The following is a 15,944-nucleotide window of genomic DNA, read 5'->3' as shown; positions in this document are numbered from 1 at the left end:
ACTGCACTCCAATCTAGGTGACAGAGTGAGATCCTCCCTCAAAAAAAAAAAAAAAGAAAAGAAAAGAAAAGGGAAATGAAGACTTGAGCATATAATAACCACGGACTAGAACGGACGGAAGGCGCAGAGCAGCCCTACAGTGGCTGGATGATCCTTGCTCTTTTTATCACAACCCACAGTAAATATGTATATTCGAAATTACCATCCTATATGCAAATGCATGTATGCATTACCGGAACAAAAGTCCCACAAAATAATATATACCTGGCCGGGCGCGGTGGCTCACGCCTGTAATCCCAGCACTTTGGGAGGCAGAGGCGGATGGATCACGAGGTCAAGAGATCGAGACCATCCTGGCCAACATGGTGAAACCCCGTCTCTACTAAAAATACAAAAAAATTAGCTGGGTGTGGTGGCGCGTGCCTGTAATCCCAGCTACTCGGGAGGCTGAGGCAGGAGAATTGCCTGAACCCGGGAGGCGGAGGTTGCGGTGAGCCGAGATCGCACCATTGCACTCCAGCCTGGCACCTGGTGACAGTGTGAGACTCTGTCTCAAATAATAATAATAATATATACCTTTATGCCATTTGATAAACTTAGATATTTTCTTTTTCACTTGTTAATTTTATTTGTTTTCAATTCAATAGAAATGGGGTCTCACTATATTGCTCAGGCTGGTCTTGAACGCTTGGACTCCAGCGATTTTCCCACCCCAGCCTCCCAAATCCCACCCCCTGGGATTACAGGGCTGAGCCACCACACCGGGCCCTGTTCCACTTTTTAAAAATTCTTGGTCTGCCCCCTCTAAATTAACGTCAACACCCAGGAAAGGTTCAGGCCTACATTTGGAAAAACACGTGTTCCTGCTGTGTCCCTAACACCAGCCTCTTTAAATTAATTCACTTTTTCCCAAAGATAAATAAGAAGGATATTTTTATATCCCAGCAAATGGAAAACCAGCATACTTGCTGAAAATGCAAGATTGCCATTAAAAAATATACGGTAAAAACAAAACAATGTTACTGAATTCTGGCCAAAGATGGATGCTTGCCAACATTCTGATTCTGACACCCTTCGCCGTTTGTTTTAAAAGAGAAAATGTGAAAGGAGGAGAAGGGCAAGTGTCACCAAGTGTCAAAGTCACACCGTCACCAAATGAGGCACTCCCCCTGAGCAGAAAAGAAAAATGTAAAAACCCAATGTTTCTTAGCATGTGAATTCATGTTATTTAATATGGTGCCTGCAAATCACCTAAAATCAGATGTCAGACCACCTAAAATTGTCTTAGCTGGCATCACTGCTTTATACATGAGGAGCCCGAGGACCAGAGAGGGAAAGGACTGGCCTGAGGTCACACAGCAGGCAGGTGCCAGGTTTCTGCTCTTGGTCTACATCCTCCCGGCCTCACCTTCCTCCCGAGTGGCAGGGTTGCCAGGCAGCCACAAGGAGAAAAAGGTGAGAAGGGCTGGGAATGAGGGTCACTGCACTGTGATCGGGGATGCCACCGCATCTGTGTGCTGAGCTGAGAGGAGGCCCCAGGAGAAGCTAAAGGAAGCCCGGCGGGCACATAGCAGCCGCTGGGCTCATCACACGCTCTATCAGCCCTTACGCAGCACCCACCCAAGGGCACCAGAACATGCTGGGAAGGAGCAGTGACAGGAGCCCCTGCTTTGGACCAAAAACCAGAGAGGCATGGCCTATCACTCCAGGGGCCAGCTCCCAAAGCTGCAGTCCCCCAAGAGTCACCAACCATGGAAACTATCACCCAGCCCCCTACCCAATAACCACTTTCAGGAAAGTGATCTCAGAGACCAAGGACTGCCCACCCTGGCACCCAAGCCCAGTCCAGACGGGAGAGGTCTCAGGGAGCAGAGCAGGACAGGAGTGTCAGGGTGATTGGCAGGAGTTGGGGGGCTGGGGCTGCAGAGCCCTCCAGGGGGTGGATTCGGGGAGGATCTGGATGGAGAGTTTCAGGATGAGACAGGAAAGGTGAGTCTAGAGGGGCTGGTGACAGAGCCCAAGGACTGACAGGGGCAGAAGGCAGAGAGGTAGAGGAGGACTTTCTGGCTCGGGTAGGAAAGAGATAATTTGAGATGCCCCAGCGGCTATAGGAGGCCCCATTCAGCAGCATGTCGCCCCCACCTCCCCAGAGGACTGGCCCTGAGGCCCAGCTGACAATCCTAGGTGTGTACGATCGTCAGTCCTAGAGTGTAGTAAGATTCTTGGTGACTGCAAGCCTCTTGGCCTCTAGCAAGCAAGAGGTGCATGCGCAACGTTCTGTTCTTGGTAGACGTTACTTTTTTTAAATGAAAACCTTTTGTTAATGCCTTTTGCTTCCAAGTTGTGACCCACCCTGTGTCCCTTACCTGGGGATGTACCTCACCGACCTGGCCTTCATCGAGGAGGGGACGCCCAATTACACGGAGGACGGTCTGGTCAACTTCTCCAAGATGAGGATGGTGCGTTCTCCCCAGCCAGGCAGGGGAAGGGGGGTGTCGATGCCCAGATGATTCAACCTGGGGCTCACCCACGCTCTGCCCGCCCCAGGCCCAGCCTGCTGCATAGGGTGCCCCTGTTTGAGAGCCTGAGTCCAACTTCCCCAACGAGAGGCATCCCTATCATTGATGAGCAGTTAGAATCTGGCAGGCCCTGAGCCGTGTTTCTGTCAGCATTCCTCCTCTAGTCCTGGCAGTCTGAGACGTACGTGGTCTTCTCATTCTGCACCCTTCAGACGAGCAGACTGAGGCTGGGTGAGATCAAGTGAGCAGCCCAAGGTCACCCGACAAAGGGCAGGGCCAGGTCTGGCGTCCAGGTGACTCCAAAGCCCACCCGTTACACCCCTCCGTATTGCTCATACGGACACTTGCTTGATGTGGACAAAGTAAAACCACTTACACAGCGCCTCCTAAAAGAAGAAGTTTCCAGTATTTCCAGAAAAATCTAGAACCTGGGATGAGGGATGAGGCGACTTCTTCCATCCCCTTCTCCCCTCTCAGATCAACCAGAAAGCCTCGGTTTGCACCAGTTTTACATAATGGGCCTCCACATTAGATTCCGTCTGATGGCACACCCTGAAGAGTGGAAGCCTTTTCCCGTGTCCTGTGCACAGAGGCACTGAGGAAGAGGCACATGCCTTTAACTGTCGCTGGAATCGTGGGGTTTTGTTTTAAGCGATGTCAGGTAGCTTGTGCCACTAATTAAAGGAGATTTTTTTCTTCTCTCAGTCACATAGTATAATTTACCTGTAGAGTCTCGACAAGTCTTAGAAGCAGATTTCTTATTTTTTTTTTTGAGACGGAGTTTCGCTCATTACCCAGGCTGGAGTACAATGGCACGATCTCGGCTCACCGCAGCCTCCACCTCCTGGGTTCAGGCAATTCTCCTGCCTCAGCCTCCCGAGTAGCTGGGATTACAGGCACGCGCCACCATGCCCAGCTAATTTTTGTATTTTTAGTAGAGACGGGGTTTCACCATGTTGACCAGGATGGTCTCGATCTCTTGACCTCGTGATCCACCCGTCTCGGCCTCCCAAAGTGCTGGGATTACAGGCGTGAGCCACCGCGCCCAGCCCTCTTATTTAAAAAAAAAAAGAGGCCGGGTGCGGTGGCTCACGCCTGTAATCCCAGCACTTCGGGAGGCCGAGGCGGGTTGATCACTTGAGGTCAGGAGTTCAGGACCAGCCTGGCCAACATGGTGAAACCCGTCTCTACTAAAAATACAAAAATTAGCCAGGCATGGCGGTGGGTGCCTGTAATCCCGGCTCCTCGGGAGGCTGAGGCAGGAGGATCGCTTGAACCCGGGAGACAGAGGTTGCGGTGAGCCGAGATGGCGCCATTGCACCGCAGTCTAGGCAACAGAGCGAGACTCCATCTCAAAAAACAAAAACAAACACAGATGATGCCTCTGTGGGACCTTCCAGGAATTAAGAGGCTGACTTCAGATTTAGCTGTTGATGTCCCTTCAGTTCTGCAGGGTCGGGGGTGGCACTGGGAGAACAAACCGCGTTCTGAAACTCTCCGTCCTTCCCGCAGATATCCCATATTATCCGAGAGATTCGCCAGTTTCAACAAACTGCCTACAAAATAGAGCACCAAGCAAAGGTAAGCGGTGCCTTTTCCTGGTCACTTGTGCGCTTTCACAGCGGCTCTGTCTAGGCCACCTTCTACCCTGTCCCCTCCACACCCGTCCACTTTCCCTTCCAGAATTCTCTTGGACTCAGCTCAAACACCATCCCCGTAAGGAAGTCTTCCCCAGTCCCCGTCACCTGGTCAGAAATGAGTCGTCCCTTCTTCAAATTGGGCCTGTGTTCATCTTGTGACTCTTGTCTGATTTTTACCTGCCTTAGGATGGTTTCTATTCACGTGTAATCTCCCCCAGGACAAGAGAGGCAGAGTTGACAACATCTGCTTCTGAAAGGTACTATGCTCGCAGGTTACAACTTCCGCAGATAGGAGGAGTGCACGGTGAAATGTCCCCCAGCTGCCTCGTCCCCCTTCCAGAGGCAGCAGTGCCACCCGTTTCTTGTGTCTAGGTCCACAGGCGGTCCATAAACACAAGCAGACTTTGTATCCTGTCTGTAGCATAGTATCCACTGCTCAGTATCATTCCTTTTTGTCCTTCGTGATGTATCTTAGGGATCGTCCCCTATTAAAACAGAAGCATCCTCATTCTTTCTCACAGCTTCGGAGAAATCTATTTAGCCAGTCCTCTGTATTGCTAGACGTTCAGGTTGTTTTGATCTTTTGCTGCTACAGACAAGGCACAAGAAAATACTTTGTGCATCCGGAAGCAGGCAGGGAGGGATGTGGGGGTCTGGGTCCCAGGGTCTGTGCTGCTCTGGGGGCCTGGAGAGCCTCACTGGAGGAGGAGACTCCTGGAAGAGTTTTCCTGGTTGGGGCGGACACGTCTTTATTGCAAGAGAGACAGGCTTGTGTAAGGCTAAGTACAGTGAACCCAGCACCACCAGCACCCACACATATCCTATATTACCCGAGACAGGATGACGGCTGGCTGCAGAGGGTGGCGGCAGATCTGCCAGAAACAGATGACACTGGCGGGATCCTAAAAGGATCTGGGACTTTGTCCTTAGGACCGTGGGAAGCCCTGAAAGGAGGCTATAAAAGATTGCAAGGCCATATAAGAGAATGGTTGGTCTGAAAAAAAAAAGTCTCAGCTTGCCAAAAAGGAAAAAAAGTTGAGATTTGCTAACCCAGGCTCTCCTGGGCTCCCAATCTTACAAACTTTTTTTTTTTTTTTGAGACAGTCTCACTCTGCCACCCAGGCTGGAGTTCAGTAGTGCAATCTTGGCTCACTGCAACCTCCACCTCCCGGGTTCAAGCAATTCTTCTGTCTCAGCCTCCCGAATAGCTGGGATCACGGGCGCACACCACTATGCCCCCAATAAGTTTTGGATTTCTGGTAGAGACGGAGTTTCACCATATTGGTCAGGCTGGTCTCAAACTCGTGACCTCGGATGATCCACTCACCTCAGCCTCCCAAAGTGCCGGGATTACTGGCGTGAGCCACTGTGCCCGGCCTCCAATCCTATGACCTTTCTTCTCTGCCAAGAGATCTATTCACTTTCCACACAGCATCTTGAACTCCCAGCGTGCAGTTCGCAAAAACCTCCAGCTTCAGACGCACCGTCAAGCGCACCAGAAAATCAATCTTTTATCGTTTTTCCCTTTGTGATCGATGCGTTTTTTGAGAATGTATCTGTTTTTTGTCATGTTCTGAGAACCCATGATCTGCCTGAGAGCCGACAGCCATATTGAAGGAGAAAAATCAGTGGACAAACTACAGTTAATTAAATTGGCCACTTTTGCATTGCTCCCGTTCATTCTCCACCCCCACAAACATTCTCTGAGCGAGTCCTACGTGCCAAGCACTACAGTCGGCTTCTGGCTCAGAAGTGAACTAAACAGATAAACTCTCGGCCCTCATGAGCTTTCATTCTAGAGAGAGAGAGACTAAGAGGTAAAAAAATATAATATGACAGATGATTATTACAACCATGGAAGAAATAAAACAGGGGAGAGGAACTGGGGGTTGGGAAAGCAGGAGGGGGCCATGGAGTCCTAGGATTTTCAGTATTGGACAAGACAGAGATAAAGGGCCCCGTGAGACACATCACCTACGTTATGCATCAAAGTGTTTAACTGAAAGTGATCAGGAGGAACCAGCAATTTCAGAATCTGGGCCCTTCTGTAAGACAGCGGGTCTGTAACTCAGCGGTGTGCTAGTGAATGGTAGGCGGGCCTTGGGGGTGGGGCATGGAGTCCTGATGTGTAGCATTTGCTGTTGAAGAGGAAAGCAATTGGAACACTTGTTAAGAATGGCAAGGAGGTCTTTATTCAAACCGAACGCGATGGACGCCAAGACTGTTTCTTGGAGGAGAGAGAGTAAACTCAACTCCAAATACAACAGGGACAGGTGGGGGTTTGCAGTCAGTCGGTCAAGTGAATGGGGTCAATGGATGGATAATTACTAAGAGGAGATGCCAAGAGGAGGGGAATTCTGGCCTAACAAGGTTTTTATTAGAGTCAGGCCAGGGACTTCAGATATCAGGGGGTGGAGAATGCAGAATCTGATCAGATATCAAAAGTGGGGGTATTCTTGCTAAAAGACTGGCATGAAGAGGGCTCGGAGGAGCCTGGTAGACACTGCTGGCAGGGCCGCTTTCAAACCGCCACCTTGACATCACTGAAGCAGAGCTGGAACAGAGGCTAACAACTGTTTCTTGCAGGCTGCGACCAGCTGGCTCCAACACGCGACTGCGTATACTCTTCAAAAATATCGATGTCTTTTAGCAATAAAATATTTTCAATTAGAAATGTATATATCAGCTGGGGGTAGTGGCTCACACCTGTAATCCCAGCACTTCAGGAGACTGAAGGGGGCGGATCACTTGAGCCCACAAGTTTGAAGCCCACCTGGGCAACATTGGGAGATCAGAGATCCCGTCTCTAGCAAAAATCATAAGAATAATTAGCAGGGCATGGTGGTGCACGCCTGTAATCCCAGTTACTCTGGAGGCTGAGGTGGGAGAATTGCTTGAACCCAGGAGGCAAGGTTGCAATGAGCCAAGATCTCGCCACTGCAGTCCAGCCTGGGCAACAGAGCAAGACTCCGTCTCAAAAAAAAAAAAAAAAACCTGAAGCCATGTCCAATGTATCTTACATACCCAGCAGTAGGGGGTGAGGTTAGTGACTACAGTGCAGCAAGATGGCGCAGGCTTACAGCCACTGGAAAGCGTGACTTTGGAGATATCGTTGTGGACATTTTCCCTAATAGCATAAGTGAAATCATATCAAGTGCTATCCATTCCATATCCATTCCAAACGATGGAAGAGTCGTTTTGTATTTTAAGAACTAGACGATCATACAAAAAATGAAAGCAGTTATTTTAGAGTGGGGAGATTACGAACTTTTTTCTCCAGAAATATATTTTATATTGCCACATCCCTTCTTCTACAATAAAAAATATTAAGACAAAAGTATCTACATAACTCAGCAGCGTTCGAGGGGCTGTGTTTGTGTGTTCGTCAGCCTGGCAGGCACACAGTTACCATGTGGATTACACAGGGCTCAACCAGAAGGCACCGTGACCACATTGAGCGCTGGAAAGTCTCGGAAGTTACCAACAAAATTTCGGGGTTTTCTTTCATCTCCTGCTTTTGTCTCCTTAAACTTTCCCTCAAGCTCCGATGCGCATTACAAACAAATGTTACTGGCCGGGCGCAGTGGCTCACACCTATAATCCCAGCACTTTGGGAGACGAGGCTGGCGGATCATCTAAAGTCAGTTCGAGATCAGTCCGGCCAACATGGTGAAACCCCATCTCTACCAATAATACAAAAGGCCAGGCACGGTGGCACGCACCTGTAATCCCAGCTACTCTGGAGGCTGAGGCGGGAGAATTGCTTGAACTCAGGAAGCGGTGGTTGCAGTGAGCCGAGATGGCGCCACTGCACTCCAACCCCGGGTGACAAGAGTGAAACTCTACCTCTGGATGGATAGATAGATAGATCTTGAGACTTCTTTCATTAACAGCTTTGCAATGGTGGTATATGCTGCCAGTCTGCCTTGAAAGTACTATGTCTTAGGAAAACTAGCCTGACTTAGCCAACTCAGGTCAGGAGTTCGACATCAGCCTGTCCAACATGACGAAAACCTGTCTCTGCTAAAGTTGGTCCTGCCCATGCTCACTATGGAGGAAACTAATCAGTTTGTTGATCCCCAGAAGGCTTAGGAGGTAGAGATTCATGTGTTCTAGAAAGGACTGTTCACATGACGCTATTATCTAGGTATAAAAGACTCTTTCACACAGTCATAAAATTGCCATTTCTTTATCAACGGGTGTAGGTCAAACCAGACTGTGATATCGAAAGCCATCTTCTCAGAAGTCATGGGTATGAGCTGCTAATCAGACGCAGTAATCACTTTATCTGCGACTATTAATCAGCATAGCAGACAGCTGGTTCCATCCTTCACAGTAGCAGAGTCCATCGGCTAAGACAAAGGCAGCAGACTGGATTTTTCTCAAGCAGCTATCAGAAGATTCCCGAACATATCATATGAAAATTTGGCCAGGCGCAGTGGCTCGCACCTATATCCCAGCACTTTGGGAGGCCGAGGCAGGCAGATCACTTGAGGGCAGGACTTCAAGACCAGCCTGGCCAACATGGCAAAACCCTGTGTCTACTAAAAATACAAAAATTAGCCAGGCGTGGTGGTGCGCGCCTGTGATCCCAGCTATCCAGGAGGCTGAGGCAAGAGAACCGCCCGAACCCGGGAGGCAGAGGTTGCCTTGAGTCCAGATTACACCACTGCACTCCAGACTGGGCGACAGAGCAAGATGCTGTCCCAAACAGAAAAGAAAATTTTGTTCTTTCTGTTCTGGATGTATGTTGGGGGTGGGGGTGGAATGTGCCTTCAGTTGCAAACAACTGACAAATAAATAAGTCTTGGAAAGATAGTTTCTGGAGCAGGGGCTGCCGGGGAGGTTAGAGCTCGGATCTCTCATGGCACATTTAATGCGAAGGCGTTCAGCAAATGCTTCAGAGCCGGAGTGGGGTGGGGAGAGAGGAGAAGCGAGGATGGCCTAACGCATGCGAGTGCATCTTTCTCCCCAGGGTGAGCCACGTGCGGCCAGAAAAGGGAGGCTCTTCTCACACGCAGCCTCCATGTCCACTCGCCTCTCTTGGAGTAAATCTCTCACAGGACTGTGTAATCCTAGTGTTTAAATATATTTTGTCCCAACATTTTATTATAAAACTTTTTATTTTTTATTTTGTTTTATTTTATTTTGAGAGGAGTCTCGCTCTGTCACCCAGGCTGGACTGCAATGGCACAGTCTCAGCTCTCTGCAACCTCTGCCTCCTGGGTTCCAGTGATTCTCCTGCCTCAGCCTCCCAAGGAGCTGGGATTACAGGTGCCCACCACCATGCCTGGCTAATTTTTGTATTTTTAGTAGAGACAGGGTTTCACCATGTTGGCCAGGCTGGTCTCAAACTCCTGACCTCGTGATCTGCCCACCTCGGCCTCCCAAAGTGCTGGAATTACAGGAGTGAGCCACCATGTCCGGCCTGTTTTATTTTATTTTTAAGACAAGGTCTGTACCCAAGCTGGGGTACAGTGGTGTGAACACAGCTCACTGCATCCTTGACCTCCTGGGCTCAAGTGATCCTCCTGCCTCAGCCTCCCATGTAACTGGAACCACAGGTGCAAAACACAATACCCAGTTACCTTTTTTATTTTTTGTAGAAACAAGGTCTCACTTTGTTGCCCAAGCTGGTTTCAAACTCCTGGGCTCAAGCGATCCTCCTGTCTCAGCCTCCCGAAGTGCTGGGATTTGAGGCATGAGTCACCATGCCCAGCCTTAGGAAACTTTTCAAACATACGGCAACGTTGACAGAATTGTGACAGACAGATCAAACATACAGAAACACACAAAACTGTGAACACGTACGTCTGCCACGTTTCTAAAATTGACTTTTTTTACTTTTGCACCAACCTTGATATCATGATGGTATTAAATAATAACCCTAAGACAATACTTCCATCAACTATTAAAACTTACGTCAAGATGGAACGCTGCCAAATGCATTTTGCCTCACGTGCCCACCCGACTCTCCCCAGCAAGAGTCTGGGGTTCTAGGAGGAAAAGGGCGTCCACGGTCAGTATTAGGGAGGTCCTAGAACCCTCCCGTCCCCTTTTCTCATTTCTTTTCTTTTCTCAGGTAACGCAGTATTTACTGGACCAGTCTTTTGTAATGGATGAAGAAAGCCTCTACGAGTCTTCCCTCCGAATAGAACCGAAACTCCCCACCTGAAGCTGTGCCCAGCCCAGACCCAGCTGCTCCCGGGACACGTGCTAGATGATACTGTACATATTCGTTTGGTTTCACCGGATTTTCTTCTTCAGTATGTGCTTCTCCAAGAATCCCAATCGTCCTTGTTCTTAGATTCCTGTAGAGCCGGAATATGAATTTCTGCACCGTTTCGGACTTTGCCCACCGGTCCCTCCCGTCTCCCGCAGTGCCTGTTTGTTTAAACAGCTGTACTCTCGGTCCTTCTTCTCTAGACTCCTCACTCTTCCAAGAGGGGAAACGGCGCCCTTGCATACAAGAATCTTAGACTCCAGTCCTGCTTCCGTCCCTCCCCAGCCCAGGCTCCTGGGTTGAGGTGGCCACCCAGGCATCCTCCCAGCATGTTCCATGTAGTCGTTATAACTGGGTGGGGGGTGGGGGCGGCGGGAGGGGGAACCATACCCTGAAGTCCAGTCATTGACAAATCTTCCCGCTGATGGTGATGTCAATTTCCAAAGCAGCTTCTCCAGCCAAAATCGCAGGTCTCAAAACTCGCCCTCTGTCTCCCAGTAACCTGGACGGAAGGGAGTCCTCTCTGCTCAGAACCACACCCCTCGTGCCAATGCTGCCCTCTCCTTCGGGCCCCACGTTGCTCCTCGCTCTACGATTAACACCAGATAGCATGAATAGCAGTCTCAACACAACGGGACGAGGCCCTAGAACTTCCCGAGGAAACGGAGTCACAAACACCAAGCCACGTCGACTTTGGCCGGCCATTGGCCCAGCATTCACTGGACGTCGGGAACACGAAAACGTCACTTTTCCTCTTCAGGCCGCCTAACGGTCGCTAAAGCTTACGTTGAGATGCTCCACGTCTGTATACCTTGTGATAATTAGTACCACACTGTAGAATTAGGAGATCGAGTACCAGGTGTTTTTATTGCATATACTGTAGTCCTGTCTAAATGCCTTCTAGCAGGAATATAGTAATGTAGTGCTTATTCTGTGAATATTACCATGTATTTTTTACATTGTACATTATAGAAAACACAGTTAACTCCGAAGTGGCAGGCATGCTCAGACAGACAGGCTACAACAGACAGACAGCTTTTGCTGTAAGCAATACCTACTGGTATGAGAATTCTATTTCAAGTCCTAAAATATTTCAACTTACAGCTCGTTTGGAAAAAAAAATTTCCATTTTTGTAAAAATACATGTTTCCTGATTACCTCTTGCTAATAAATCTATTCTATCTCAGGGTGAACAGCAAGTTTTGATGGGTTTCATTTGTTCACTCAAGGAATATTTGATGAGCACTGGCTCCTTACCCAGCCGGAACACCACCCTCAGTCACAGGCATGAGGCCCACTGCAGGGCACAACCCTCCCCAGAGCTCCCGAGGCCACCACCCTGGGACCCGCAGCCAGCTGGCTCCGTAACCGCTTCTCAGTTTCCTCCAGGCGTTTTCATCCCAGCCCTACCCTGTGCTGGGGCCTGAGGGTGATTGCAAGTGGAGAAAGAAGGGATCTCCAGGGAGAAGGTTCTAGATCCTTTTGACTGCCAGCTTTACCTGCTTCCTGAGCTCAGCCAAGGCTATACATTGGTTTGACATATATAGGTGGGACATCTTGAAGGGGTGCTGTGCACCAGTCATAGGTGAACTCAAAGATTTTCTGGGCCAGGTGCAGTGGCTCATACCTGTAACGCCAGCACTTTGGGAGGCCGAGGCGGGAGGATCGCCTGAGCTCAGGAGTTCAAGACCAGCCTGGGCAACATGGCAAAACCCCGTCTCTACTAAAAATACAAAAAACTAGCTAAACATGGTGGTGCACACCTATAATCCCAGCTACTCAGGAGGCCGAGGCACAAGAATTGCTTGAAACCGGGAGGCAGAGGTCGCAGTGAGCCGAGATCTCACCACTGCCCTCCAATCTGGGTGACGGCATGAGACTATCTCAACATCAATAAATAAATAAGAAGAAATAAATGTTTTAAAGATTTTCTGATTTGTAATTGGTTAAGGAAGAAAAGCTTTGTCTAAAAATTTGAGATCAGCAGAAAAAAATATTAGCTCTGGCTTGTGGGCGTGGCCTCCTCCAGGCCCCTCAGGAAAAAATTTACAACCAATCTGCAGCCAGAGTTCAGTTCTACGAGCCAGCGGGTCCATTTGGTGGGGCCCAGGTTTCTGAAAAACAACTCAGGGACATATGCTAAGATGTTATCTTTAGTTTCCACGGGGAACATTCCATGTATACCTTGTGATAATTAGTACCACACTGCACGTCTTTGGCTACTGTTTTACGTGACTGTTATTTTCTTATTTATCAAGTTGCTCATTTACTTCTCGGCAAGCTAGGTACCTGGAATTCCTCTTCAAGGAAATCAAGATTTTTCTTTCTCTCCATGTCTGGGAGGGTGCCCGGCAGTCTGCCAGGGCAAGGGCCAGCCGTCAAGGCATATGCCGAACTTGGGGCTCCTTCCCCTGTGCCCTTCCTCTTCACTGAAGGTGAAAAGACTGTCGGGCACTTTGGCCCTCCAGGTTCAGGAGGGAGGCTTCTGCCTCTGTCCCCACAAGCTGACGCTGGGGCAGTGAATGCATCACATTGGAACACAGCATTTCTTCATCTATTCAACATAGGAAGGCAGTGCGGTGGAGTAATTAAAAATTCTAGAGCAGGCTGGGCGTGGTGGCTTATGCCTGTAATCCCAGCCTAGGCGGACAGATCACTTGACGTCAGGAGTTCAAGACCAGGCTGGCCAATACGGTGAAACCCCGTCTCTACTGAAAATACAAAAATTAGCTGGGCGCCATGGCAGGTGCCTGTAATCCCAGCTACTCAGGAGGCTGAGGCAGGAGAATTGCTTGAAACCCAGAGGTGGAGGCTGCAGTGAGCCAAGATCACACCACTGCACTCCAGCATAGGCAACAGAGCAAGACTCCGTCTCAAAACAAAAACAGAAAATCTAGAGCAGCAATTGCCAATAGGGTGTTTTGCTCCTCACCCCAGAGTCTGGGCACGTTCTTGGTGGTCACAGTTGGGGAGGCCGGGTGATACTCACATCTGCTAGGTAAAGACCAGAGATGCTGCTAAATAGCCCGCAATGCACAGGACAGCCCCCACCACAAAGACTTATCCAGCCCAAAATGTCAATCATGCCGAGGGTGAGAATCCCCGCTCTAGAGCCAGACTACTCAGGTTCGAATCTCGGCTTCACCGCTTACTAGCCGTATGACCTTAGGCAAGTTACAGACCACTCTATGCCTCAGTTTTCCCACCTGTCAAATGGAGACAAGAACAGTACCTGCCTTGAAAGGCTGCTGTGAGTATTAAATGAGCTGCTACAGGTGAGGTGATCAGCACGTGGCAAGTGCTGATCAACATCAGCTGTTGTTCATTCGTGAACTATTTCTAGAGCACTGACTTTGTATCAGGCCCCATTCCAGGCATTGCTGACTTAGCAAAGCAAACAAGATCCCCGCCCACACAAGGCCCATGTTCTAGTGGGCGATGGGGAGTGAGCAATTTTTTAAAATACCCGAGGAGGCCAGGTGCAGTGGCTCACGCCTGTAATCCCAGCACTCTGGGAGACCGAGGCAGGCGGATCACCTGAGGTCAGGAGTTCGAGACCAGCCTGACCAACATGGAGAAACCCCGTCTCTACTAAAAATACAAAATTAGCCAGGCGTGGTGGCACATGCCTGTAATCCCAGCTACTCGGGAGACAGGCAGAAGAATCGTTTGGACCCAGGAGGTGGAGGTTGCAGTGAGCCGAGATTGCGCCATTGCACTCCAGCCTCGGCAACAAGAGCGAAACTCCATCTCAAAAAAAATTAAATAAATAAATAAAATACCCAAGATAGGGTGACAAAGACCACCAGGACGATCAACAGGGGAACACGGAGGCTGGCACATCTTGCCTGAAACCTGGATGATGCAAAGCCAGGCACCCATGGTTAAGGAAGCTGTGAGATCATCACTCACTCACCTTGAGAGGGGGCAAGGACTCCTCTTATCAGCCTGCTGGGCACCCCCCAGGCATGGAAATAAAGGAAAATCTTGAATTCCTTCAAGGGAACTTCCAGGCACCTGGCTCTCCCTGAGAAACAAACGAGAAACTGATAAGAAGGTAGCAGCAGCCTAAGCCAACAGCCAAGGAAGTTCCAGTCATGGGATATTCCCATGGAAACTAGAGATGGATAACCTCTTAATTCATGTGACTTTTCAGAAACCCAGATGCCCCTGGCACACAGACCGCAGGTAAGGGGGAGCCAGGGACTAACCTCTGTCCGCCACTCCGTTCTTCCTGAGGGGCCTGGAGGAGGCCATGCTCATGAGCCGGAGCTAACGTTCTTTTCTGATGATCCCAAATGTTTAGACAGGGCTTCTCTTCCTTAGCCAATTACAAATCAGAAAATCTTTGAATCCACCTATGAAGATGCCCAGACTATTTAGGTCCAACCAATCCACAGCCTCCACATTTTGGGGGGTTTGGTGGTGGTGGTGGTGTTTGAGAAAGAGTCTCACTCTGTTGCTCAGGCTGGAGTGCAGTGGCATGATCACAGCTCACTGCAGCTTCAACCTGCTAGGCTCAGGTGATCCTCTCACCTCAGCCTCCCGAGCAGCTGTGCCCACAGGTGCGTGCCACAGGTGTGTGCCGCTGCCCAGTCTGCCTCCATGCATTCATTTACAACATTGCCTGTAACCTCTGCCACCCCACCTTTAAAAGCCCTTGCTGTAAGCCACGAGGGAGTTCAGGTCTTAAGCACGAGCTGCCTGATCCTCCTTGCTGGGCGCCCTGCAGTCATTGCCTCCCTTTCTCTCACTGCAACCCCAAGGCCAGGGTTTGGCTTGGCTGTGCCAGGTGGGCAGACCCAAGTCCTGTTTGGTAACAACCCGCTGCAGATGGTCAGTGGTCTGATCTGGTGGGAGGCTCTGGGTGATTCTCAGGGGCTTTTTCAGAACCTACGCTAGGATGAGGCAAGAGAAACACCCACTCAGCTGTAAAGTTTGAGGGGCTGCAAGAAAAAAAAAAAAACAGTATTACTATAGAAATGAGTAGCATTGTATGGCAATGTTTTAAAAAGTCAAAATTTCGGTGGCTCACGCCTGTAATCCCAGCACTTTGGGAGGCCGAGACGGGTGGATCACGAAGTCAAGAGATCGAGACCATCCTGGTCAACAAGGTGAAACCCCGTCTCTACTAAAAATACAAAAATTAGCTGGGCACGGTGGTGTCTGCCTGTAATCCCAGCTACTCGGGAGGCTGAGGCAGAATTGCCTGAACCCAGGAGGCGGAGGTTGCAGTGAGCCGAGATCGTGCCATTGCACTCCAGTCTGGGTAACAACAGCGAAACTCCACCTCAAAAAAAAAAAAAAAAGTCAAAATTTACATTAAAATCCACAATGACCAAAATGCCAAAATAATCCAAGACACGCTCAATATTTCTGGTGTTCTTCTTTTGCCTCAGTCTTCAAAGTGGCAGACACTGGGCTTCCTGGCCCCTTGGTCAACGAATTGTAAAACACTTCTAGTTCACGAAAGGAAAGAGCACTCCAGGCTCTAGGCTGGTTCCTGGGGAGAGGCATGGGTTTCGTTAGCTTCTCTGTTTACTTGCGGATGTATCTGGTTGG

General features: G+C 49.5%; 1 protein-coding gene across 4 annotated transcripts in view; it reads left to right on the top strand.

Moving 5' to 3' along the window:
* RASGRF1 (Ras protein specific guanine nucleotide releasing factor 1) overlaps positions 1–10,742 on the top strand; it is a 128,699-nt gene extending 117,957 nt beyond the window's left edge. For all 4 annotated transcript variants that reach the window (XM_064366117.1, XM_064366116.1, XM_064366115.1 and 1 more), the window contains 3 exons: positions 2,342–2,459; positions 4,032–4,100; positions 10,242–10,742. In XM_064366117.1, the coding sequence (XP_064222187.1) occupies positions 2,342–2,459; positions 4,032–4,100; positions 10,242–10,334 (280 nt within the window). In that variant the 3' untranslated portion in view covers positions 10,335–10,742. The remainder of the gene's footprint in view (positions 1–2,341; positions 2,460–4,031; positions 4,101–10,241) is intronic.
* Positions 10,743–15,944: the final 5,202 nt, after the last annotated feature.

The sequence above is a fragment of the Aotus nancymaae genome, unplaced genomic scaffold (assembly GCF_030222135.1).
Source record: "Aotus nancymaae isolate 86718 unplaced genomic scaffold, 86718_ANA_hifiasm-v0.15.2.pri h1tg000064l_0, whole genome shotgun sequence".
Classification (NCBI taxonomy): domain Eukaryota; kingdom Metazoa; phylum Chordata; class Mammalia; order Primates; family Aotidae; genus Aotus; species Aotus nancymaae.
Note: the sequence above shows the minus strand (reverse complement) of the source record. Positions and strands in the feature narration are given on the sequence as shown.